Here is a 27,556-nt window from a genome sequence, read left to right as displayed (position 1 = left end):
CTGCAATTGAGTTCCCAGGGAAACCACCTCTGAGGTAGAGCCTGGCCCGCAGAAGTTTGCCAGTGTGTCTGCTGGGGGTCAACCTGGTGTGAGGAAGGGAAGGGGCAGAGCAGGATGAGGCAGAGGGAGAAGGTGGTTTCAACCAAGGGTTTGGGGAGCTCTGGAACTCGGGGTGCCCCAGGTTGGGGTGCGGGGACTGAAGCATCTATCCTGAGCTGATCAACTGCTGGACCTGGGCTGCCCTTGGGCAGAAGCATGCCCATGGGTGGGGCATCCTTCTGCAGCCCAGCAGGCTGGTGGCTGTGACATAGATCTCCAGGTTCTAGACTCCCTCTTTGGACTGCAAGCCTCATGGCTCAGCCTCAGAGGTGGAGGGTGAACACAGTCACCATTTGTGGGGGCCAAGGAGGGAAAGAAAGGTTACTCACTGTCCTGTCAATCCCTGCAGCCAGCCTGTCATCTTGGGGAGACAAGTTCAAGCAGCATGGCCCAAGTCTGACCCATGCTGGGTGCTCAAGGCCCCTAGACCAAGTTATCCATCACAGGTGCTCAGTGACGCCACCTCAGCAGGATTTCCTGCCTCTTCCCATGCGCTTTAGGAATGGCCACCTGTGAGGATCAGCCCTAAGTGGTCCTGGACTACCCTTATTTTAAGGGCTACCCACCTCCCGGCCCTCCACACTGGCCACTCCCTCCTCTCTGACAAGGCTGACAGGAGCCCCACCTTGCCTGTGTCTCAGTTACAAGTGCCACAATAACACTGTGTGGCAGATCGCCCAAAACTCAGAACCGTAAAGCAAGAAGGATTTATTGGTCTCACATTTCTGTGGCTGGTGACTTACCTGGTTTCACCGGAAACTCTGGCTGGGCTCACTCACCTGTGGGGAGGTCCACCGGCTTCTGGCTGGTCTAGGGAGGCCTCAACTGGGGCAACTGGGGATGCTAGTTCTGCTCTGTGTGCTCATCGACTGGCAGGCCTGTCGGAGGTCTTCTCATTTCTGTGGCAGAGAAGCAGAGCCAACAAGCCCCATTTGGCGGCACTTGCATCATACTTGCAAACAGCCCGTCAGCCAAAGCAAGTCACATGACTGCCATGGAGTCATCCAGGGAGGGCCCTACAAGGGGGCTGACATTGGACAGGCATTGATATGGGGAGGGGGGGCATAAGAACGGGCAGCCCCCTGCTCCACATGCTGCCTGATGGGAGAGGGAAGGCTAGCCAAGAGGCTCTAAAAGTCACAGTCACAAGATGGTTCTGATATCACAGCAAATGATCAGGCCCTTGAGGACTTCCATGGGTTGGACCAGAGTGGCCATGAGAGCATTACCACGAGTGCCCCTGGAATCCAGAGCAAGTGGAATGCCAAAGGGCACTCCTTAGCCCCTAATGAGGTGACTTCTAGGGAGTGGGCATGGGTGGGCAGAGGCCCTGGCGTCTCCTGGGAGATGGCATTGTGCTTGACCCTGTCATGATTACAGCCAGGAGGGCTGGCCTGGACCCAAAGTGGGGAGGGACAGGCACAGGTGGGGCAAGGAGGGACAGCAGGCCTTCCCTATGGTGGACGGGAGGCAGTGCAGCTGGCGGGAACACAGACTGGCCAACAGTCCAGTTCCCTCTAGTAGCATTCCTTGTGACCTTTCTCGGGTGAGGGCCCTCCTGTCTTCCCTGCCAGGCTTCTGCAGGGTTCCTCTTCTTAGAGTATGTTCCCTCACATTCATGTTGGAAGAAAATGAGATGCCATACAGGGTATCTCCCAAAAGGATTCAGAATATAGAGTTCTTTATGGTTATCAGTGGTGGGATTCATGCACACATGCTGGGTAAGAATTCAGGGTGGAAGGAATATTCATTGATTTAGTTGTTACTGATGAGTTTATCTTGAGCCCTAGGCTTCATTGCATTGGGTGGGAGGGCCTATGACCTCAGTCATTCTTGGGCTTCTGAAGAGGAGGAGTCCAGGCTTTCTGTCATTGGTCTGTCCTGGCACATCCCCCAGCCTCTTTGTCCTCATGTCTGCATTGTGTGGGCATAAGATGCTTGATGAGTCTAGGGCTTCTGGAAGCCTGATATCTCCAAGTGCAGCCAGGAAGGGTCAGATGTCCACTGCCTAGCTCCTTCCAATACTTCTTCTCAGGGATAAAAAGTAAATTAACACTGCATACATATAAAAACTAAGAATCAGCTGATTCTCCATTCCTTTTTTTTTTTTTTGGCTGCACCTGTGGCATATGGAAGTTCCCGGACCAGGGATCAAATCCAAGCTGTAGCTGCAACCTACCCTGTAGTCATGGCAATGCTGGACCCTTAACCCACTGCACCACAGTGGGAACTCCTGATTCTCCATTCTTAAAACTAATAATAGCTATATTTTAAATTTGATTCCCTGATTACTATGTATTTAGCACTAAGTTTCTCACTAATAGTTAACTCATTTGATCATCATGACCACCCTGTGAGGTTGGAACTACTCCCATTTTACAGGCAAATAAACTGAGGCAATCAGTGTTTAGAAGTCTTCCAAAGGCCAAAGAGCTGACAAGTGGCAAGACTAGGATTTGAACCCAGGTAGCCTGCTACTTTTGATCTCTCTGCCCTCCAGCCTCTCTAAAGAAAAGCATAGCCTGCAGAGGAATGCCAAGTGGTGAATCCAGGATCCCTCTCACCAGGAAATGGGGTCCTGGTCTTGGAGCTGTCCAAGTGGCTTTGCTCTCCTCTCCTCTAATCTCAAAGCCCACGGCCCTCAATCCCTCTGCTCGGCACTTGGAAAAGGATCCAGGATGGGCAGAGCCAAGGCCAAAGGTATGCCTCTGACACATCTATTATTATAGGCAAATCATCTGTGACATCAATGTGCAACAGTAATCCTTCCATCACCTGGATCAGTATAAGGAAGATGTGTTCGCCAGAAAGTGAGTTGTGCTGGACATTGCCTCGAGAGGTCCCCCATCCCTAAATCTTGCTCATCTAAGCTCAAAGGAAACTTTCTCCATTAACATACCAATCTACAGGAAGTTTGTTCTCACATAAGTAAATGTGCAGTCTTAGGGTGGGCTTCAGGGCTGGCTTAATCCAGGTCCCATCTCTCAGTGGGTCTCTCTGCTCTTCCTTCTCTAACTATATCAACTTCAAAACTCAGTCCAGCTTCCTTTGTGGTGGCAAATATGGTGGCAGCAGTCCCAAGCCTCACACCCACATGCCCAGATGTCCAGAGACAAGGAAGGTGTTTTTTTCCTCCTGGCTCTTAAGAGGGTAGAACATTTTCACATCTCACTCTCTCCAACTGGGAGCCTGCCAACCTTGGAGCCATGTGAGGACTAGCTCTGGGGCTCAGAATAATGCCAGGTGCTGATTGGCTTAGGTCTGGATTCCTTAACCAATCACAGACCCAAGACAATGGGCTGACACTTGGACCAATCAGGCTGAGCCCTAGGCAGGGATGCCTGGGGATGGGGGAGGGGGCTGGAGACTGGTAAGCATGGGCAGATGGACTCCAGTTCTGAAAGGGGAGGAAATTAGTCAAAAAGGGGGCAAGCCCCAGAAAATCAGACTATCCAGTGCAGGTTGGTCCTTTGCCTCAGAGGGTGGGTGACTAGGCTGGTTTGCATTCTGGCAGAATCATTCCTGTGTGGCATGTCCTGTCTGGCCTGGAGGCCCAAATCAGAGAGAGAGACAGAAAGACAGAGAGTGGCTCTGAGAGCCTCTCTCACAAAGGATCTAGGGCCCCTCTGCTAATGTCTCCCGTCCTGGAAGGGCATTTACAATAGAGCCGCTCTGGATGTATTTTCTGTGAAGTGGCACCTTATCAGGAGGCCAATAGCCTGGAACCCCCGCTGCCTGTCAGATCTGTGTTCTCGGTGATGATTTTGATGAGCCCAGATGAAAGATGTGTTGGAACAACAGTGCAGCAGTCAAGGAGGTGAGAGAAGCAGGCACAGCGTCATCCTCCCAGCCCACCCTGGGCTCCCAGCCTCCTTCTGCCCCTCCCGGGATTGGTGCCAGGGTTGTCACCAACACCCAGGTTGCAGAACAGTGTCACTTAAGCATCAGCTGGCACCAAAAATCCTTCTGTTGCATAATGCTGCATGTCAAACCCACTCAACTTAAAATTGGGCAAATGTGCCTTGCTTTTTATTTCTTTGAGGAGCATTTTCACCAAAAGTGATCATTTCGTGGTGTGTAAGGAAAAGGGCTCCTTAGCCAGACTACAGCCCCAGAGTCAGCAAATGCTGGTCTTTTCTGGGCTGCAGGAAGAGGTCAGGACCTCAGAGAACTATGTGCAAAATGGATTGAAAGGCTCCATCTCAGAAATATAATTTCAGTGAAATACCCATGAAAACCATACCGTACCATATGGAACATGGAACTTTTCTCTATGAAAACTTGTGACACATCAAGAGACACTGCAGAACACATTCACAAGAAAGTCAGAGGCTGGGGTCTTGGTGGCACAATCTTAACTCCGCCGCTAATATTTTTATTCTTTCCACGTCCTTCCCGGGGTTGGCGGGAGTGGAGGCCTGGCTGCAGAGGGAGATGCGGTTTGATGTCTGACCTTGTTTTGGGTTTAAAGGCATCCAAGTAACTTGTGTCAGCAGTTAGAAGTGCGTCAGAGCCAAGTGTCGCCAACTGGGCCCAGAGCCATGAGAGGAGGAAGGGCGCCAAGGAGAGCAGAGTGGAGGCCCACTGGGGCCTCGAGAGTGTGAGCCCCCTGGGGACAGGGGAAGGTCTTTACTATGCCGCCCCTCCCCGCCCCCTCCACGCAGTCTAATTCAGCTCCAGGGACACAAAGATAAATACTGAGCGGAGCCCAAGAAGGGGAGTGAGTGGCCCAGAGGGGAGCAGTATTGGGGGGCTGGTGGGAGAAGGGTTCCTTTTCAAGCCTGTGAGATACCAGGCACATTCTATTACTCCTTGGAGCCAGGCATCATCACCCTTGTTATTAGACAAGGAAAGGAGGCTGGGAGAGGCCTGGGGCACAGCGGGGCTGGTTGAACACTGAAGTGTTCTGTCTGACGGCAGAGCCATATCAAGAAAAATGGAACAATAAAAGAGCGGTTACTTGATAAAGGCAGGTGTCTGGAGCAGGTAAAATCTGTCAGGCATGTGGGGCCCAGGGCAGGTCTTGGAGGGTGGACATCAAAGGGTCTCTCCAAAACTCACTGGCCTGTGGCTGGAAGCAGCTGCTCTCTAGCCACTCACCCTAGGTCCTTATGTCACCCAAGGTCCCAGCCAGGGGGTGACTGCCTCTTCCACACAGACCTGCTGACTGGCTGGTTCTGATATCAAGAGGGGTGTGACAGGAGGCAACACAGGCAAGGCCCCAGACAGTGAGCCTGACTAGGGTGGGAGGGAAGGACATGCAGGTCTGTGTCCTGTCTCTCCAGTCTGGTGCCTCTGACTGTATGTGTTTTTTTGTCTATCTGGTCCCAAATGTCCACCTGGTGGGACTGAAAACTTCCTCTGGGCAACAGGGTGGGTGCAAGGTCGGGTATACACCCAAATCCAGGCTCCAGGTATAGGCTGAGAGGTTGGGAAGGGCAGGCTGAGCTCATAGAACCATCTAGCCATCTAGCTTGGTAAAAATCAGGACTCATTTTTCTTCAAGAATCTGCTCTTTTTCTCTTTCCTGTCTGTAGAAATATCACCAAATATTTTCCATTCTTCAGTTGGAAGGAGTCTTTATTTTGAAGATGCTCAACCTAGCACATCCAAGCCACAGAGCAGTAGGGAGCCTGGGGAGACCTGAGGGCCCTACCCCACGCCTGGAAGGCTGGCCACTGCTTCCAGAGCAAGGATGGATGGACCTTCCTTTCATGAGTCCCTGGCCCTGTCAGGCCAACTGAATGCCTCAGGACAAAGAAAACATCTTTTATGGTAACATTTTTAGGCACAAGAATTATTTTTATGAGCAATAATTATTTATTTTAAGAAGAAACTTTGATGCCACTTTGATGAAACTTTGTTTCATGTCTTCAAGAGTCACTTGACCCAGAAGGTGTGCCTATACTTACTCACTTCTCAGGAATGAGCACAGATGCCCTTTGCCCCCAGATCTTGTCATGATCAATTACTGCAGCCACAGCCTGTCCAGCTGCCTTGGCCAGAGCTGGTGATGTTTGTCAAATAAGAACAGAGCCCAAGTCTCTGGGGGTATCTCCCCCATCTGCAGGGCCCAGCTCATCCTCTTGCTCGGTCAGACGTGGAAAGTCAGAAGCCAGAGCCCATGCCCTTCAGGGGGGGCGTCATTTCATCTCATCGCACGTCATTTCATCTCATCGCACTTAGGCTCCCATTCAAAACCTTCATGAATTCATTCACTTTGGACAAGTCTTGTGTGATCTTTGGAGTCTCCCAGGAGTGTGTCTCAGGGGTTCCCCTTCCCCAAGGCTCTGTGTCCTTGAAGCACCTCTCTCTTCTACCCATTACAGTGGGACCAAAGGTCCCTGGAGCTGTAGTAGTTGGGCCTCCCTCTGCCGAGACCAGGAGCAGCTCCCCATTTTTAAAAAAAATTTATTTTTACAGCCACACCTGCAGCATATGGAAGTTTCCAGGCTAGGGGTCGAATCAGAGCTGCAGCTGCCAGCCTAGGCCACAGCCACAGCAATGTGGGATCCTAGGCACATCTACGACCTGTGCCACAGCTTGCAGTAAAGGCAGATCCTTAACCCACTGAGCGAGGCCAAGGATTGAATCCTCATCCTCACGAACACTGTGTGGGGTTCTCAACCCACTGAGTCACAACAGGAACTCCTCTCCATCTTAGAAAGGAAGTGGAGGCCCCATAGACTCTTAGGGAGCCCCCTTTTCTTCCCCAAGTCAACTGTTTTCTCTAGTCCAGCAGCAGAAGAGGTACTGAGGGGATGTTCTAGGGCCTCAGCAGGCCCACAGGATGGGACCTTGCCTTTGCCAAGCTGAGAGGGGAGGATTACTAATGGCCAGCACCCAGTCCCCAGGTCCCAGTCACCACTGTACAATGTCCCTGCCTGGAACAAACAGTGGATGTGAGCAGCATGACGTTTATCCTTGTTTGATTATAAATGTGGTCTCTCCCCTCTTTCCACTTCCCCTTTTCTCCTAATGTCTTTTCACTCCAATGGCTGTAAATGAATATATTATGAACTTCTCAAAGGCACTGGCCATGTTCCCTATGTATACATCTATGCAGGGCATAGAATAGCATCTTAAATATCATAGCTACTCAGTAAACATTTCTAGAATGATAGGCCCTACGAGGAAAGTCCTGCATTGGCAGGCATGGGCCCTCACATGTAAAGCAGGAAGTCATCTACAACATCAGAGAACTCAGAGCAAAACATTGTAGGAGTCAGAGAAGAGTGCTGATGACCAGGGGTCCTTGCCCTGAGGAGGGAAAAGTGAAGATGTCCAAAGCATCTGACCCAGGGGGCCAAGAGTAAGCAAAAGGCAGCCTCATGTGTCCCAGGGCTCAGACTAGACTCCACACTGTCACTATCACTGACATGGGTAAGGATGAGGCCTTACAGTGGATGTGGGCCCTTATACCACCAGAGTTGGCAAGAGAGGAAGAGGCATAGCCCACCCTCCTGCATCGCACAGAGAGTGGGGCAGGGCGGGCCTGGTGGGTAGATGTCCCCGTGCAGCCTCCCTGCTTCTGCTATTCATTTGCCTAAGGCCCAAATGAGAGGGCAGCCCTGTTCAGGGGGAAAACCCAGACCACTTGGTGCCAGCAAGTCTGGCTTGTGGTGCCACCTGTTTGCAAGACTAGGTTGGAAACATCAGCTTCCTGCAATTAGAGACCTGGGCCCAGGAAAGGTGCAGAGATACCACCTGTTCCGGAGGAGGCCAAGACTGGGGTGACCCCTCTCATTGGAAGAAGGGGGCCCAGGTTCCAGAAACACAGAGAGACTCTCTCTATGTGTAAATGGCCCTGCTCCTGAATCATAAAGGCACAATGAGGTCATTTGTTGCTGAATAAGTAATTTTGAATTTAAGCAAATAAGAGGGTCAGCAGCCACTTTGTAAAGAAACTGAGGGGGGAAAATAAGAGCAGGACAGCTCAATACAAGAATGTCTTAGTACTAGCCTAAGTAAGAGCAGGCAAGACTTATCTGTATGCGAGAGAATGTGGATGGGACATTCATTCTGAAGTCCTGGAGGACAGGAGACACCTTGTCATATGAAACTGTCATGCATCCTTTCCCCAATGACTGTGCCGAGTGCTTTAGAGCCCTGTGACAGCCCAAAGCACCCTCCCAAAGGGCCACATGCACCCTCGGTGGCAGTGTCCAGCCTCGTACTCTGATTGGATGGCCTGGGAAGGCTCTGAGGAGTGATGCTGGAGGCACAGGCGGGATGGTAACCAGCGGCAGTCTGGTTGCAAAGATACTCATAGATTAGAGCAGGCTGCCTTGGTATCTTTCTGTATTTAGGAGGTCCTCAGAGAGAGGAGTCAGGCATGACTTCTATTGGAGGCCAGCAGTGCTTCCCTGATGACAAGGCATGGATGTGGAGCGTAGGGCTGGGGACCCCAGAGGAGAGCTGTTGGGCTTTTTCCTTTGTTATTAAAGCTTCACTGAAGTATAATTTACATACCATAAAACTCAACCTCTTCAGTGTAGAATTCAGTGGTTATTGGTATAAATACAGAGCTATGTGGCCATCACCACAATCTTGTTTTAAGCTATAGAGCTTTCATCAAGTTGAGGAGGCAGGCTAGGCATGGGAGTGTGTGGCCAGGCCACCTCTGGGCATTGAGAAGGCTCCTTCTTCAAGGTGAGGGTGGAAGCCCTGGGGCACCTGGGTACTGTGTTGACTTAGGGGGTAGAAGAAGAGCTGTAGAGAGATAGGAGGAGGAGCTCAAGTTCAAGGAGAGGAGGGTCAGTGACGTGAAGACCACTGGGGATGCAGAAGAAGATGGGAGGTGCAGCAGGGGAGGCAGGCCATCAGCTGCCCCCAGAGCAGTATTCAAGGGTGGTGGTGGCAAGCTGGAGACTGAGACAGGGAAGAAGTGGGGCCAGTGAAGCAGATTGCTCTTCTGGTAAAGAGAACTTAGGTACAGATCAACACAAAGGGGCATGGACAGCAAGATGGAGATGGAACAGGAGTTGAAAGATTTCATAGCAACCTGGGCACCTGTCCCTTCCTCCCTGTTCCTCGTCTCCAGCCTGCTGGGTTTGCCTTCTCTGACTGTTTCTCCCGTCTCTAGTCCGATGAATCCAAGCCATGGCCAACCACCCGCTCCCCCACCCTGGCCACATCCAATTCCGGTGGGCCTCTGTCCACTCTCCACCCTCAGCCTCCTCCAATCCCTTCTGCAGGGCATCACGGTAAAAAGTGGAACAAAATGTCAACCTGCCCCAAACGTGGCACAGCATATCTTTGTCCCCAGGGTGAAAACCTAATGGCTTTTGCAGCTAAGAGCAGGGTCTTGTTTCCCTGGCAGCCCTCCTACTCTTCTGCCCAGCGCACCCATTGCTGGTCTTCCCTCAGCCCCACACCATGCCTACCACTGCCCTGCTGCAGAGCCATCAGTGCCTTTCTCTCCCTGGACCTTGTTCCCTCAGCTCCTCCCACGACAGGCTGCTTCAAGTTTTTCTCACTGCTGGGCCACGTCTGCCTCCCGCAGCCCCTTTCCTAGCACCAGCCTTTTTGTAATGGTCCGTCTGGGTATGTTTATGTGCACTCCCTCTGTTTTTTCCTCACTAGAATACAGAGAATATTAGCTCCCTGAAGGCAGCCCCAGCTCTGTACTGTTTACCTTCGAATCCCCAGAGCCTCGCATAGGACCTGCCACTTGTTTCCTGGGAGTGAACAAATTGGTGGAGTTTTAATTTCAACCTCTTCCACAATTAGACTGTGAAAACACTTCTGTCTCCTAATTTTCCTTTTGGCATCTCTTTCCTCTTCCAAGAAATGTGGGCCAAAATATCCCCCTTCCCACCCTCTCAGGACTACTGACTATGCTATGGCTCTGGCTAGTTATGTAGACCACTGGAAAGCCTTGGTTTCCATCTGACCTTGGAACTGTGAGGATTCCCAAACCCAGTTGTGCCCTGCACGGCTGAGGCCCGAGAGAGGAGAAGGCCTGAAGCCCAGTGGGGTTATTAGTGTCTTAGCCAAGCCCTGTGCCTAGGGGATGGGGTGTGTCCCCAGGCTGCATCTCCTGAGGGCACTGCCTTCCAATCTACTCAAGGCAGTCCCACCCTGCCTGTTGGTTTCTTTCCCCAGAGCCCCACACAACATGCTTCTTTCCTGTCTTATGTGACTTTTCTCATTTATAATATCTGGAAGAAAGAATCAAATTTCTCTCCTCACCCTGCTACTTTCTGCTCCCCTGTGGGCTCTGGGATAAGTTGCCAATCTGTAAATGATGTTTTAGTTCTTTCTTTGTTGTTGTTTTGGAGCTGTGAAGCCTGTGCTTTTCACCAGGTGCTGAAAAATTCAAACTTATCACCCATCGTCATCATCAAAGCGAGGTGGGGTAGGATGGTTTCAACTAGTCCCAAGTTTCCTGGAGGAATTTGGCCTCTTGTCAATTCCCCTCTCCTGAGGCTGACATTACTTGCAGAATGAAGTTATCTTCAGCTACCCAGAACAGTCTTGGGTTTATTCAATTAAAATCCCATCCATGGCCTCAGTGCTAAGCATGAGAAAGGAACTATTTCTTGACTGATAATATATTAGTTGTTTTTTGCAATTGAACTGTGGGACTCTAAGAATAGTATATTTTTCAGGAAGCAGAGTTTTAACAACCAGAAAGTTTAATTAAGCTTTTCTGCTGCACTTTTTTAAAAAATTGTTAGTAGCAGAAGAGTATTTTTAGAACTGAAGTGATTATTTTTGTGTAACAGATACATGTCTGAATATTCTTAAATCTCTATATAGGGCAAAACAGCTAAAAAATTGACTTCCCAAGTCTAAAAGTATGACCGGTTGTTTTATACACGTCATCACCATCATATCTAGTTATTCTATTCATGCATTATTTATATCCTGCATTCTTTCTTCCTAAGTACAAGGTGGGCTGGGATTGGGAGAATTTTTTTTTTTTAATGCTTTACAAACTTGAACACTGAATGTCTTTTTTTCCCCCCATTCCCTCTGGTTTTGCTGGTCTGGGTAGCTCTCTTCCTAGATTTTGGTCTCATTTGGATATTTTTTCCCCTTTTATTGAGAGGTACCAGGGTATCACTTAGAAGTGAATGCATTATATGTTACTTCACATAGTAAAAATGATATTAAATTTTTTTTTGTCTTTTTGATCCCTTCCCCCTTTTTTTAGGGCTGCACCCACAGCATATGGAGGTTCCCAGGCTAAGGTCTAATTGGAGCTGTAGCTGCTGGCCTATGCTATAGCCACAGCAATGCCAGATCCGAGCCGTGTCTGCAACCTACACCACAGCTCATGGCAACGCCAGATCCTTAACCCACTGAGCAAGGGCAGGGACCGAACCCACAACCTCATAGTTCCTAGTCGGATTCGTTTCCGCTGCACCATGACGGGAACTCCATATTAAAATTTTTGTTATGAAAAAGCTGCAGGTTAAAAAAGAAAGCCATCATTTAACTAAAACAATGACATGTGCAGTGTCTCAGCAGCTTATGATGATGAAGTACCACTTGACGTGTTTCCAAATGAAGGCTCTAACTACATTGGGTCTTTAAGACTTTCATGAAAAACATGACATAAAAGTGGTCCAAAATGAACTTTCAGATTTTTCTAGAAGGTTCTTTATATACAGCTAGAATAAAGGTGATCTTAATATTGGTAATGTGGAAAACACCGTTTGCAATTTATGGCCATTAGAACTCCTTGTTAAGATTATTAAAATATTTACATACAAATAATGGGAATTATCTAACAGAAAGAGAAACTGATCCAAAGTGGAAATTATCCACGTCTGCACAAATTATCTACAAGTTTGGCAAAGAGGCTGAGAAGGAACCTGCGAGAAACCTGAGGGTGAGGTGGGGCGGGACGTGATGAATTCTATTTAAGGAATTTTCCACAACCTCTGAGATGAGCTTGCCAATCCAGATGCATCAATGAGATCACACAAAGATATGGACTGGGCAGGACTGTCCCAAAGGAAAGTGGCGTGTGAAGACAACGCCTGGAGGTGGCCACAGGCACAGGCAAAAATCAAGTCATTTCTTGCTTTCTTTTTGATATTTGTGGTATCAGATGATTCTGCTCTTTAGTCTCCCATTTCCATGTTTACCTTTAGAGTGAGTTTCAGTATTTCCCCATATCTCTTCCTCTACCAAACACTGCAAATACCGGGATCTTTTGTAAAGGATCAGGCACCATTTCTTTGTGAACAGCCTGAAGACCGTCAGCCCTTCTCTTCATCTTCAAATATTCACGTAGCTCAGTCTCCTACAGTAAATAGAGATATGCTCACTTTCAGTCTAGGTTTTCTGGGTTCTTCAAAGGAACCACAACCACAACCACTGTCACCATCAAGACACACTGCAGGCCACCCAGCCCCTCCCCTATGAAATATCTGCTGCCAGAGGTGAACGTCTGGCTGCAGCAAAATCAGGGCCCTGTGAGTCGGGTCATGGTAGGACTGGTTTGCCAGAGGCAGAGAATACTGACAGTATGACATTCAACTTCTTTCCTTAAATTTGGACTCACTTTCCCTAAGCAAGATGCCTACTGTTAAAGCAAAAGATGGAAAGAAAACCCAGGTGCTGGTAAAATTATGCTCGCTTTTAAGTAATGCCTTCTTCCTGAAGTGGTGGCATATTTTATCATCTCCATTTCCCCCCTTTCCTTTCTTCTTGACTTGAATTTCTTCACTCTTCACACTTCCTAAGTCTGCAGAGTTCCTCAGCCACTTGGATGGGAGCCATGAAAACTCCCCCAAGAGGTTGTGGTTTGCTCCTCTGCAGGTGACCCACGCCTCTCCTGCTGCTACCCTCGTCTTTTTTGGTGTCATTTTCTCATTGGCATTAACACATTTCTTTCTGTGAGCTGCTTGTTTTCACTAAAGCTGGATCCCATATCTTATTTTTGCAGTGATCCTAGATTATTATGCTAACTATAAATAGTTTGGCTGTGAATCCAATATAAATCAATGTGGTTTTTTTTTTTTCCAATTTTCCAAATGGAAATGTTTTAGGGGGAGTCTCTTTACTGAAAACTGTAAGTGGTCATGGCATACTAGACAGTTACAGAAATACAAGTGCATTTTGAATTAAATCCTACTTCAGGGCTCTAGTCACAGTGAATTTGACATTAAATAAAAGGATAAAGTTTTCCAAGATTTCTCTAGCTGAAAAGAACGAAACTGATGGTGTATATTTATGAAAGTAGTAGCAATCTAATACTTGCCTATTAAAAAATTAATCTCCCACCTGCCTTCCCAAATACATTGGTACTACATAAAACTGAAATGGAAAGAAAAGGATATTTTAAAATACAATAGAATCAAACATTTTTTGTTTAAAAATATATCAAATATATATAGTATATTACATAATATTGGTAAAAATAGAATATTATGCAGCCAGTGATTATGTATATATATATTTTTTGGCTGTGTCTATAACATGCAAAAGTTCCTGGGCCAGGAATCCTGTAACAGGCAAAAGTTCCTGGGCCAGGAATCAAACCTGCACCACAGCAGTAACCAGAACTGCAGAAGTGACATCAAATCCTTAACTGCTAGGCCACCAGGGAACTCTCATACATGTTTTTATTGATATGGATTTTCACAAAATACTAGCTGAAGTAAGCAAGTTATAAAATAGTATGTATATTAAGATGCCATTCAAATAAATCTACATGTGTATGTGTGGCATTCATAGAAAAGAGTGAAAAGGTAGACAAATATTTATCAAGATGGGAGGATTATTAGGATGATAAGCTTTTGCTTAATGCTTCTCTCTAGCTTTCAGTGTTGCTTTTGTCATCAGATAAATGTGACTTCAATATGAATTATGAGCTATAAAAAATTACATGGATAGAGAATTCTTACAGGAAGACTGGGATTAAATTAAAAAGCAGGTTCTCCTCTTAGGGTTGTATAACAAATATTTTTATGCATGACTGGCTTATATGATCAATATACAGGATTTATTCATTAGTCATGGCTCAAGACCCAATTTGCTTGGATTGTTTCAAATAGTAAGATCATACTAAAAATACAACTGGGTTTTATATTTTTCTCTTAAAATTCTTAACCAGTCCAATCAACCAAAAATGAATAACATATATCTGAAGAGAGCAAGATATAACTACTGTTTCTTATATACAATTACAAAATCCCTTTTATTTTAAAACCTAGACATCATTTAGGTCTACTGATCTGAACTGCTTACTCTCAAAGTAGTGTAATTGGTCAATAAATTTAACAGTGACTTTTATCAGTTTTAGAGAATGACTAATAGCCTTGGATTAAGGCATCTTTGGAATACTTGATAAAATACACATATACTTAATAGTTATGCTGAAAAAATAAGGCCTTTAGTAAATAATACCCCCCGATACCTTTCTGTTCTAGATAAAGGATGGTACCAAGCATAGTGTTGCAAACTAGGAAAAAGGCAAATATGACTTCCAAGTACTTTACAGAATTTTCCACTTGATCATATTTTTAAATACATTAACATCATGGCATTTTACTTTCACTGGTCTTTGGTCCTTGAGGGGCCCTCACTGAAATGGTGACTATTTGTTCAATGGACTGAGTGAATTAGAACACTCAGCAACTGTGATTTCTAAATTACTGCAGTATTGGCTTAATGCTGGTGTTAATCAGTGGGAACAGACTCTGAAACCAGATGAGTTAACCTTGAGTTTGCATCCACTTCACAGCAGTGACTGCAGTTTCATTCATGGCTTCTGGAAGGATTGTTGGTCCATCCAAAAATAATTTATTAATAGATATGTAAAGTAAGTTTGCATCACTGGCCTTGAGTTTAAAATTGAGATATAATTCACATAACATAAAAGTCACCCTTTAAATATGTTCAGTTCAGTGGTTGTTAATATAGTCACAGGATTGTGCAAATATCCTCGCTATTTAACTCCAGACCATTTTCACTACCCCAAAAAGAAACTCCACACCCATTTTCCGCCCCCCTGAACCCTGGCAACTATTAGTCTAGTTTTTGTTTCTATGGATATCCAGTTGTCCCAGTGCCATTTGCTAAAATGATTATTAGTCATTCCCTGAGTTTTCTTGGCACTCTTGTAAAAAAAAAAAAAAAATGACCATAAATGTAATGGTTTCTTTTAGATTCTCATTTTTTTCTATTGATCTGCATGTCTATTCTTATGCTAGTACCATACAGTCTTAATTAATGTAGCTTTGTAGCAGGTTTTGAAATTGGGAAGTATGAATCCTAGAACTTTGTTCCTCTTTTCAAAGTTATTTTGGCTATTTTGTGACCTTGTATTTCCATATGAATTTTAGAATCAGCCTGTCCATTTCCGCAAAAAAGGCAGCTGATGTATCGATAAGGATTTGTATTGAATTTGGGGAGTTTTTTGATGATATTGTAAATGGAATTGTTTCCTTAATTTCCTTTTGGATAATGTATAAAAAGTAATTAATTTTTGTGTATTAATCCTATATCTTGCAATCCTGTTGAACTTTTATTAGCTCAGTATAGGTTTGTGTGTGTGAATTCCTTAGGATTTTCTATATACAAGATTGTGTCACCTGAAAGAATAGTTTTACTACTTTCTTCCCATCAGGATGCATTGTACTTCTTCTTTTTGCTTATTTCTTGGGCTAGAAATTTTAGTTTAGTACAAAGTTAAATAGAAGTGGTGAGGGGACATTTTTGTTTTATTCTTGATCTCAGAGAGAAGCTTACAGTATTTTGCTACAAATATATGCTAGCTATAATTTTTTGTAGGTGTTGACTATCAGGTTAAGGAAGTTTCTTTCCACTTTAGTTTGTTAAATGTCTTAATTTTAAAATATTTCTCAACTATCAAAAGCTTTTCTGCATCTATTAAGATACTCATGTTTTTTTTTTTTTTGCCCTTTACTCAAATATGATGTATTACATTATTTTTTCAGAAGAGTTTGTGAATAACTGGTGTTAATTATTCTTCAAGTGTTGTATAGAATTCACCAGTAAAGATATTCATTCCTGGACTTGCCTTTGTGGAAGTTTTTTGATTATTATTTCGATCTCTTGTTTAGATTTACTTAAATTTTAAAATTTATTCTCAGTTTTGGTAGTTTGTGTTTATAAATTTGTTCATCTAGATTCTCTGACTTGCTGGCATACATACCCCCTTGTGATACTTTCATTTCTGTAAAGTTGGTAGTACACTTTTATTCCTGATCTTGGTAAATTGAGTCTTCTTTTTTTTCTGGTTTAGCTAAGGACATTTCAATTTTTTTTTCCTGCAAAAACCAACTTTAGGTTTCAGTTTTCCCTACTAACTTTTCTACTTTTTCATTTATTTTGACTGTAATCTGTATTGTTCCTTTGTTCTGCTGGTTTTATGTTTAGTTTTCTGTTTTTTGGTTTTTTTCTAGTTTCTAAAGGTTGAAGTTTAGGTTATTAATCTAAGTCCTATATTTTTTAAAATATAGGCATTTTGGCTATATATTACCCTTTAAGTACTGCTGCATCCCATGTTTTGTTATATAGTGTCTTTACTTTCATTAATCTCAAGGAACTTTCTAAATTCCCTTGTAATTTCTTCTTTGACCCACTGGCTAATTAGGAATGTACTGTGGGTTTTTTTTTTCTTTTTTGAGGGCTGCTCCCTCAGCACGTGGAGGTGTTCAGGCTAGGGGTCAAATCGGAGCCATAGCTGCCAGCCTGCACCACAGCCACAGCAGCGCAGGACCCGAGCCTGGTCTGTGACCTACACCACAGCTCATGGCCACACTGGATCCTCAATCCACTGAGCAAGGCCAAGGATTGAAGCCATACCCTCATGGATGCTAGTCAGATTCGTCAACCGCTGAGCCACGATGGGAAATCCAGGAATGTACAGTTTAATTCCCATATACTTACACATTTTTCAAAGTTCCTGTTATTTATTTCTGATTTCATTCTGTTGTGGTCAGAGAAATACTTTGTATGATTTCAATTCCAATAAAAATATTAAGACTTTTAAAATGACCTAACATAATCTACCCAAGGGAGTGTTCTATGTGCGCTTTAAAAGAATATGCATTTGCTGTTCCTGGGTAGATTGTTCTATGCATGTCTGTTAAGGTTACTTGAGTGTTAATTCTTCTGTTTCCTTGTTGACCTTCTCCCTAGGCATTCTATCTGCTATTGTAAGTGAGGCACTGAAGTGCCCAACTGCCATTATTAAACTATTTTATTTCTTCCTTCAACTGTATCAGTTTCTGACTCACATATTTGGAACTCTGTTTTTAGGTACATATGTGTACATAATTATGTCTTCTTGATGAACTGATCATTTTATCATTATGTAATGTCTTTGTATAGCAATTTTCCCCCCACACTTGTGGCCAGGTCGAACCTGTGCCACAGCTGTAACCAGAGCCACAACAGTGACAATGCCAGATCCTTAACTCGCAGAGCCATGAGGGAACTCCTCTAGTAACAATTTTCACCTTAAAGTCTATTTTGTCTGAGATTAGTACATCCACTCTAGCTATCTTTTTGTTAAGCTTGTATGGTATATCTTTTTCTTTTTCCTTTCAACCTATTTGTGTCATTGACTGAAGTGTGTCTCTTGTAGGTAGCATATAGTTGCCATTTCTACCTTTTAAGGGGAGTGTTATTTACATTTATATAATTACTGATAAAGTAGGATTTAGTCTGCCATTTTGCTGTTTGTTTTCTACGTCTTGGTTTACTGTTCTATTCCATTATTTCCATGCCTTTTGCTGTTAGTGTTTTCTAGCATGCCATTTTAAATCACTCTGTATCTTTTACCTTATATTCCTTAGTTATTTTCTTAGTGGTTTCCTTGTGGGTTATAATTAACACCTTAATATATAGCAATCTGTTTGGATTAATATCAACTTAATTTTGGTAGTATACACAAATTTTGTTCCCAAATAGGTGTTTGTTTCCTCTCCCTTACTTTGTACTATTATTGTCACACATATTTTGTGCTTTTTTGCTTTGTGACCATTATTAGCACAATTTATAATTTTTTTAAAATGCAGTTGCCTCCTGGGAGTAAAAGGAGTTATGAAGAAAAAAATGAATTTATGTTGTCTTATATATTTACCTATGTAGTTACCTTTATCAGTGCTCTTTATTTCTTCATGAGTAACTGTCTATTGCCCTTTTATTGCAGACTGAAGAACCCTGTTTATTATTTCTTGTAGAGCAGGCTTGCTAATGATGAATTGCTTTTATCAGGGAATGTCTTAAGGAAATTAGTTTCCTTAATTTGAAGGATTGTTTCATTGGATCTAGAATTACTGTTTACTACTTCAGATATGTCATCCCATTACCTTCTGGCCATCAAAATTTCTGATGATAATCTCTTGCATATGAATCAATATTCTCTTGTTGCTTTCAAGATTCTCTCCAAGTCTTTGACAGTATGATTATATGTCCAGGCATGAATTTGAGTTTATTCTACTCTGGGTTAATTGAGCTTCTTGGGTATGTAAATTAATATTTTTCATCAAATTCTTTAGTTTTTGGTAATTATTTTTTCAAATATCTTTTTCTCTTTTCCCATTACGTGAATCCCATTATGCATATGTTGTACTCTTTATGGTATTCCTCAGGCCTCTGAGGCTCTATCAATTTTTCTTCATTCTCTTATATTCCTCAGATTGGATAATCTCAATGGACATATATTCATGTTTGCTGATTTCTTCTGCCTGCTCAAAACTGATGTTGAACATCTCTGAGGCATTTTTCATTTTAATTACTGTATTTAAACTCTAGAATTTATATATAATTACTTTTTTTTTTTTTTGTCTTTTGTCTCTTTAGGGCTGCACCCATGGCATATGGAGGTTCCCAGGCTAGGGGTCCAATCAGAGCCGTTGCCGCTGTCCTATGCCAGAGCCACAGCAATGCCCCATCCTAGCCACACCTGAGACCGACACCACAGCTCATGGCAACGCCAGATCCTTAACCCACTGACCAAGGCCAGGGATCAAGCCTGCCAACCTCATGCTTCCTAGTTGGATTCATTTCCGCTGAGCCATGATGGGAACTCCTATTATTTCTTCTAATTGATGTTTTCACATCATTTTCATACTTTAGTTCTTTGTATATATGTAAAATAGCCATTTAAAGTCTTTGCCTGCAAAGTCCAATGTCTAGACTTCCTCAAGTAGTATTGAGTTTTACCACTGTGTATTTGACATACTTATTTCTATGCATGTCTCATAACTTTTTGAGGAAAACTGGACATTTTAAATAATAATGGGGTAACTGGAAATAAGATTTACTGACCATTTTGCCAAGGGTGTTGGGTTGGGTGTAGTTGCTGTTTGTTCGACCTAATTTTGTGAAGTCTATTTTCACTGTAAAGGGTAGATACTGAAGTTGTGCTCAGGTAGTTTCATATGAGCTAACAGAGCTTTCCTTAAACACCTGAAACCAATAACTCTTCCAGTCTCTATTATATTAAGGGTTTTGTGTGAATGTTGGGACACTTCGATACTCAGCCTGGAAGCTGACAGCTCTACCTTAATCTTCACTTTCTCCTTGTCCAGATGATCAAGATCAACCTAAGGTGAGACCTTAGCATGTCCTTAAGTCTTTCCTGAGCAGAATCAACAATCCTTGGCTTGTGTGAAGTCCTGAGCATGCACTTGACCATCTAAATTGCCAGGAATGTCAGAGATTTTCAAAGCCTCTATGACTATCTCATTCCTCAACTTTACTTTTACACTTGAAGTTAGCTATTGTTCATTCCAGTGACTATTCACTGTTTCAGGAAGCCACAATTGCCTCTTGATTTTTTTTTTTCCATTAAATGTTCCTGTGGAAAAGGCTTTCTGTATCTGGCAATCCGTGATCAGGAAAAATACAGACTTGCAAGTGGGGGTCTTCTAGGAAACCACCAGATAATTCTCTGGGAATGAGGCTTTGAAGGAGCTCCAATCCCATTCTGTTCCCTCAAGTGGCTGCTGCTTCTACCTTGATTGTGGACTGCTGGTTTTCAATGATAAGGACAGCTGGAGAAGGGTGGAGTGGAGATAGGGCAAGTTAAAATGCCACAAAAGTTACTATTCTTGGATCCAGCCATTTCTTTTGCATAAATACTCCTTGGGTTGCTGCAACGTTAATTTTGACAGTTCTGAAAAAAGTTAATTCTGGCAATTTTTGTGAATTTTCTCCTTGTTTTTGTGGAGGGGAGAATTTTCAGAGGTCCTTACTCTATCTTTCCGGCTGTCTTTAAATATTTAATGTCCTTTTATTTCTCTTAACAAAATGAATCTGGTTAAAACAGTAAAGCCACCACCAGTGACATTTCTAGGCATTTACATGTTTCAAGCTCAACTTTAAAGAGCAGCATCTATTGGAACAACCAAACTAGATATAGAATGGCTTACAGAAAATGTCCATACTCCAATGAATGTTGCCAACATTTTCAGTAGGCAGACTCAGTTTTCAAAATGTTTTCATTATATAAAAAGAAGGAAGGAAACACCTCCTGCAGCTCAATACCAAAAAAACCCCAAACAATCCCATCAAAGACAATTCTCCAAAGAAGACATAAAGATGGATTAAAAACATGAAAAGATGTTCAACATCACTAATTATTAGAGAAATGCAAATCAAAACTACTATGATGGCCATTATCAAAAAACTACAAACAGTAAATGCTGGAGAGGGTGTGGAGAAAGAGAACCCTATTACACAGTTGGTGGGAATGTAAACTGGTGCAACCACTATGGAAAACAGTATGGAGACTCCTCAAAAAACTAAAAATAGCATTACCATATGGTCCAGCAATCCCACTCCCGGGCACCTCTCCAGAGAAAACCATGATTCAAAAACACACATGTACCCCAATGTTCAATGCAGCACTGTATACAACAGTCAAGACATGGAAGCAATCTAAATGTCCATTGACAGAGGAGTGGATAAAGATATGGTACATATACACAATGGAATATTACACAGCCATAAAAAGGAAATAATGGCATTTGCACCAACATGGGCGGAACTAGAAGTTCTCATTCTAAGTAAAGTTAGTCACACAGTGAGACACAAATACCATATGCTATCACTTATACTTATATGTGGAATCTAAAAAAGGATACAATGAATGTATCTGCAGAACAGACTCACAGACTTTGAAAAACTTAGTTACCAGAGGAGACAGGTTGGGGACTGTGGGTTAGGGATGGAAATGCTGTAAAACTGGGTTGTGATGATGGTTGTACAACTATAAATGTAGTAAAATTCACTGAGCTAAAAAAAAGGAAGGAAGGAAGGAAGAGAGGGGGGAGGAAGGAAAGAAAAGAAGGAAGGAAGGATAGGAAGGAGGGAAGGAGAAAAGAAAAAACTTCAGATTATTATAGTCTCAAAATTGTTGAGAAGCAAAGCCTGACATTCTTTAACACAGGTGGCAAGGATAATCCACATTCTGTGGTAAGGTGAATGGAATGGAAGTGGGAGGTGGGCAGGAACCTGGCCAACTCTTGCCAAGTCTCTTAATTACTTACGGAAATGACCTCCAAATGCTCCACCTTCTGCTCAGCTAGCACACTGCACTGCCAATACCTTCCTGTCTCTGATGCACAAAGAGAACAACCTAGGCTGTAATGCAATCTCTTTTCCTGACCAAGGATAACAGTCATTCAGCTATGACCAATCCCTTTCCTAGAGGCACCTGTATCACTTTCAGATCTACTAGGTAATAGCACAAGGAGGTACTTCTTGGGTAGGAATATTGAGATTTGAATGCTTTTTAGATAGAAATGTAGCTATTTTCAAGAATACAGACTTCATAAAAATCCTCTCAGTTTAAGAGAAGGCAAACCATTGAGTTCTCTGGTTGAGGATCCAGCATTGTCAATGCTGTGGCTCAGGTTGCTGCTGTGCCCTGGGTTCAATCCCCAGCCCAGAAATTTCCACATACTGTGAGGGTGGCCAAAAAAAAAAAAAACAAAAAACAGCCCCAAACAAGATATTCACTTAATTCCTGGAGAAATGTAGAAAAGCCTCATTAGGAGTAAGCAAGAAAGAATTGGTGGAAACCACAAAAATGATAAGCGCATAAAAATGGCCAGGGTTATGTAAGGATACATTTAAAAAATAAGATTCCCTATTTTAAAATAAGGTTACAAGACTAGGAAATGAATTTACATCTCAATATTTAGTTACATCAGGCTGCATTAGCGTTAGCCTAGTTAATAAATTATCTGAATAAAAAATGTTTTGATTTCCCTGGGAGCAAGGTATCGGGCTTGAGCTTTTTACAGTAAAGATAAACATGTTTGATTTTTCAATTCAGGAAACAGAAATCTAATTCTACTATTAATAATTTCTAAAACTGGCTTTGAAAGAGTTTACCAAAATAGGTATACATTTTAGGGAAAACTATAGGCAAAGCCTCGTACATCAACTGGTATTGAAGTCTTTTTTTTTCTTAGATTGTAAACATTTTAATTTGTAATGCTAAATGTAGAAGAAAAGTGAGATACACAGTAAGCTAGACAGACAAGCCAGAGTGTGCAAGGTTTTAGTGAATGTTGAGTACCATTGGCCAAAGACGTTTGTTTAATGTAGACCTTGCTCTTCCCGAAAAGGAGGGCCAGATAACAAAGGAGTTCATCATTCTTTAAGCTGTTTTGTGTGTAGATCATTTTTAAAAATGTTAAAATGTGCTTTCTCTGTGTCTTACTCATTGACGATGAAACATTTCATCTACTCAATGTTATATAACTGAGGATTCTGCTATGATAACAATTGGGCATTTTGAAGAACACTGATAGGGTTAATCCACTTAAAACAGACCCCTTTACATTGTATCATAAGAAGGCCTGTGCCCAACAGGGTATCCTGGATTTTTAAATTTACCATTAACCATGTATCAGATTACTGATGTAAACTTACCTGAATGACTATATTTTCCAAATAACTCACTCTTCTGGCATTATACAACTGCATGAAATATTCCTCTACCTAGTGTTAACACTTGCTCCAAAAAACCACATATATAATAAATTTATAATTTCTGCAAAGCTCTGGACATAATTCAAATATTTAGAATGTAGGCCAATTTTCTCCAGCCTACAACACTCCTTTATAATATCAAAAGATTAAGAATGACATCAGTGAATCCATTACAAAATTTTATAATGAACAGAACCAAAGAAGACAAATTCTGAGTTCCACTTCTCATCAATTTTGTTGGGTGCTCCATCAATGATTAAGGTTGAGACCACCTAAAGGCTGTCTGCCCAGCCCACTGCTGGAGGTCAACACATATTGTTTATAAAGGTACAGAGAGGCTACTTGCATTGTTACTCTCTTTGTAAAATTTCCAACAAGTTAAAAGTATCTATATCCTTATTTCAACAGAAGCCTGAATATCAGGTTAGCAATTTCATAGCTCCATTTTAAGATATATGATTGTAAAGGTGAAGCAGAAAGATGTTGAAACATATTACTGTCACTTAATGATAGATAGCAGTAGCCACTTAGGCTTAAACCACATTTGGAAAATTTCATACCACATTTTTCATCTCCCAATTTATATACATGTAGAGGTTACCCTAAAACTTCAATTATTCCAGAGGATCAAATAAGCGTTACATTTTGAGATAGATCTTCAGTTCCTATTATACTACAAGCCTTTGAAATATTAAGGCTGAACAGGCCAAGTTATGAAAGGGACAGAGGAAGTAAGAACAGTGGAAATACAGTTGGTAATGTTCTGCCTTCACCATTCTATGTGGATAGTCTGCTTTCTGGGCAGCAGGTGGTGTGACTGTGAAAAGATCACACATTTGTCAGTAACTATGCAGGATTTTTAGCACTGTGAGAGCCTAGCATTACAGATTTAGGACAGTTAATAAAATTCAATAAAGCAAATTTTTGACAAGTCCAAAATTTTTTGAAATAATTTTCTTATCAAGTAAACCTTCTTGGGGCCTCAGAGAAATCTCCATAATTAAAAATATTTTTTTTTATAAAGTAAAAAAACAATCACTTCACAGCAACCAGATGAACATCTGGCAGCAAAGCAACATGAAAATGCCATCCTTTCAAAGGAGGAACAAATACATGAATTCTCCATTAAAAGCTTTATCTTTTGTCAGAGCATAATCTCACACTTTCCATTTGTGGCCTTTCTGCAAAAGCCCAAGGCTGAATTGAGCCTGCTCTTCCCGACTTTTCTCAATGTTATCTGGACAACAGTGTGTCAAGCACATAAGAAATCTAGGGTCAAAATGTAGATTATCTAATGCACCAGGTATTTAAATAACAGTGCACAGGCTATATTTAGAATCAACCTGCTAAAAACTAGTAGCAGAAGTAGCTGAAGCCTGTTTATCTGATGTAATAAAAATATTTCAAAGTCAATATAAATTTAAACATAAACCCATCTAATGAAACACCGGAAGTCATATTTTGATTTTTCTCTCCCTTTCTCAGTAGCCAGAAAATGTTCAAATCTAGAAAGAAAAGGATCAGAACTTTTAAAGCCCAAAATATCTTCAAAATCTTCTCTTTAAAAAAAATCTTATCAGAAAATAAAAAGTTCAAAAATTATTTTTCTGTAAATAGTCTTCCAAAATAAGTGTGTATTTCATCTATAATCTACATTTTTATTTTTAAAACCCCTCATAAAAGTCTCTTAATATGTTGCAAAGGTTTACAAACAAGGTTGTAACTTTCCAGGGCACCCTTGTGAAGCCTCTGCTGTCATCTAACTGGCTGCCAACTCAGGCACTCTTGTCCTTACCTAGTCCACCCTCCACTGCTCTTCAATACTACTGAGGTTTGTAGGGTTTGCTGAAATTCATTAAAAACATGAGGAATAACCTCTGGGGGAAATAATTCTCTGGGGACAGAAAGAGAAAGGAGAAGATGACAGGTAGCAATGAAGGTATGTGTGTCCAAAAACTGATTTAGTTACATTATGAACAGAGTTTTTCAGGGAACTGAAGCTTCCTCTACATTAGATTTGGGCAGGTGTATCAAAGTAAATACTCTGTCTGCAAGACACACTTCCAGAGAAAGAAAAACACAGAAGACAAAGGGTCCTTAATTTGAGGGAGGATATATTCCGACGTGGGGGCAGGGTGAAGGCATTTCGGCTCTGAAGCTCTATCGAGATATTTCCAGGTTCTGCAATCCTGGAGCTGGATAGGACAGGGCAGGATGATAGGATCTGTTGGTCTGGCTGGGCTCTTTTGTCCCGCTGCTGCACAATGTGCGACTTGCAGGAGACTGCAGTGTCAAGCTGGCAACACTCCTGAGGCTCCTGAGTGTCTATCAGCTCAGTAGGTCAAAAGTCTGCAGGCACTGGGTGGAGCAGCAATAAGCCACAAAACTAACAGCTGCCCTCCTGCAAGGGGAAAGAGGGAGAGAAGGACACTGTGAGTTCAAGAGGAAAGTCTCAGGATTCCTTCCATTAGAGACAGTCTTCTTGTCAAAATAAAGGACTAGGTGTGGTCAACCAAGTACACAACAGAAATGTAAATTCCTTCTAAAACTGAGGAATGAAATCAGATGAGTCATGCACATGCTCATCTGGTTAGCAGTTTTCAGATGACGTAACATCCCTATGCTGGCAGCTGAGGAAGAATAAGCTTCATGCATGTTACAGTCTGAATTCTGCTTATTAGAACCAACAGCACAATGACAAAATTTGAAATACATTATAAAAAAAATCACGTAGCAGAAAACGTCACCAATTTATCTAGAACACACAAACACACAGAACTTAAAAAAACATAGTTTTGGAGTTCCCGTCGCGGCGCAGTGGTTAACGAAACCGACTGGGAACCATGAGGTTGCGGGTTCGGTCCCTGCCCTTGCTCAGTGGGTTAACGATCCGGTGTTGCCGTGAGCTGTGGTGTAGGTTGCAGACGCGGCTCGGATGCCACGTTGCTGTGGCTTTGGCGTAGGCTAATAGCTACAGCTCCGATTAGACCCCTAGCCTGGGAACCTCCATATGCCGTGGGAGCGGCCCAAGAAATAGCAAAAAGACAAAAAAAACCAAAAAAAAAAAAAAAAAAAAAAAAAAAACCAACAAACAAACATAGTTGTAAGGAATTTATCCTACGAATGTATTTCTGCAGGTTACTAAAGAGGTTATTTCAGAATCTGAATAACAGACTTTGAGGATTTTCTCCCACAGAGCAGAGGAGTTCTATCTCAAATTCCTGTTTGGCAACTTTCTTCAGTAAGTCATGAGCCCTCTGATCCACTCTGTGCAGCTCTAGCAGTTAGATGACTTGTTTTCCCACCAGAAGTGCTATCCTCTGGTGAGAAGAGAATGTAACCTATTGCCGTTTTCATTGGACCCCCTGTGCCAACTGTTTTCTATTTTTCCCACCCCCTAACTCAGTCTTTGCCCTTCTCTGTAGTTCAGGAAGGTGACATCTAAAGACCCTACAAGCAAAGCTGCCTGGTTGCTGGTTTCTGGCTGAATTAGGCCAGTGGGAGGCATAGCAGGAGGGAGAAGGGCATGAAGAGAGAAAAGCTGAATATTTTCCTTTTTCTTCTCTTTTAAAAAAGATCTAGTTAATAAAGGTATAGTTACATACAAACATATAATAAAATTCACTCACTTGAAGCTGATGAGTTTTGAACTACAATTGTTTAACACCACAATCAAGATATAAACTATTTCTCATATCCCTAAAAGTTCCTTGTGTCCAGTTGCAGCCAGCACACCCCCCCAAAAAATTCCCTGCCAAGTCTCTGGCAAACATTGATCATTTCGTTTCTCTGTGAGATCTGTGGGCCATTGTAATTCTCTAAAAGCTTTGCCATTATCTCATCTTGGATGATAAAAATCTCAAGACAAGCGCTAGACCTAATTTTATGGGTTCTTAGATTTTTGAACTAATCCTGGATTCCCTTATCAACTTGTTCCAACTAGGTTGGCTGATGTGAGGATAACGTCCCTGTGGATGGACCCTCCTGTATGGCTCCAGTCCTCACTAGGCTTTAGTAACAATTTTGACAACCAACCAGGCAGTTGACAACTCTGCCTTAGCCTTTACTTCCTGCTTGCAGAAAATCTCAGTTTCAAGGAGAGGTGGGCTCTTGGGGACTTCTTGGGACTATTCTGAGCATGCTCACATCCTTATGCATGCACATGGCCTTACATACTCCCATCATTATGTTAGTGCTTTTCAAAGCCCTTATGGAAAACTCATTCCCCCAATTTTCCTCTTCAGCTTTATGGTTAGTGTATTATTTGCAACAGTTATCCACAGTTTCAGGCATCTGTGAAGTTAAGTATTTGCCCGTAATTGTTTTGAAAATTTTTGACAAATACCCTTAGAGAAGAGGCTTTTTGCACTGGTGAACTCTGACTGACCTCAAAGTTCAGTCAAATAAAGACAAGCTTGCAAGCAGGGTTTTTCAGTGAACAACCACACAGTGACAGAGCTCTGGAAATGGGCCTATGAAGATGCTTCATCTACCTTCTACCCCTTTCCAGTTGCTT

At 42.6% G+C, this 27,556-nt stretch overlaps 1 protein-coding gene across 4 annotated transcripts in view; it reads right to left on the bottom strand.

Moving 5' to 3' along the window:
- LRRC28 (leucine rich repeat containing 28) overlaps positions 20,310-27,556 on the bottom strand; it is a 196,309-nt gene continuing 189,062 nt past the window's right edge. For all 4 annotated transcript variants that reach the window (XM_001925096.7, XM_013993225.2, XM_021098403.1 and 1 more), the window contains one exon: positions 20,310-25,441. In XM_001925096.7, coding sequence (XP_001925131.4) covers positions 25,369-25,441 — 73 coding nt within the window. In that variant the 3' untranslated portion in view covers positions 20,310-25,368. The remainder of the gene's footprint in view (positions 25,442-27,556) is intronic.

The sequence above is a fragment of the Sus scrofa genome, chromosome 1, assembly GCF_000003025.6.
Source record: "Sus scrofa isolate TJ Tabasco breed Duroc chromosome 1, Sscrofa11.1, whole genome shotgun sequence".
Taxonomy (NCBI): Eukaryota; Metazoa; Chordata; class Mammalia; order Artiodactyla; family Suidae; genus Sus; species Sus scrofa.
Note: the sequence above shows the minus strand (reverse complement) of the source record. Positions and strands in the feature narration are given on the sequence as shown.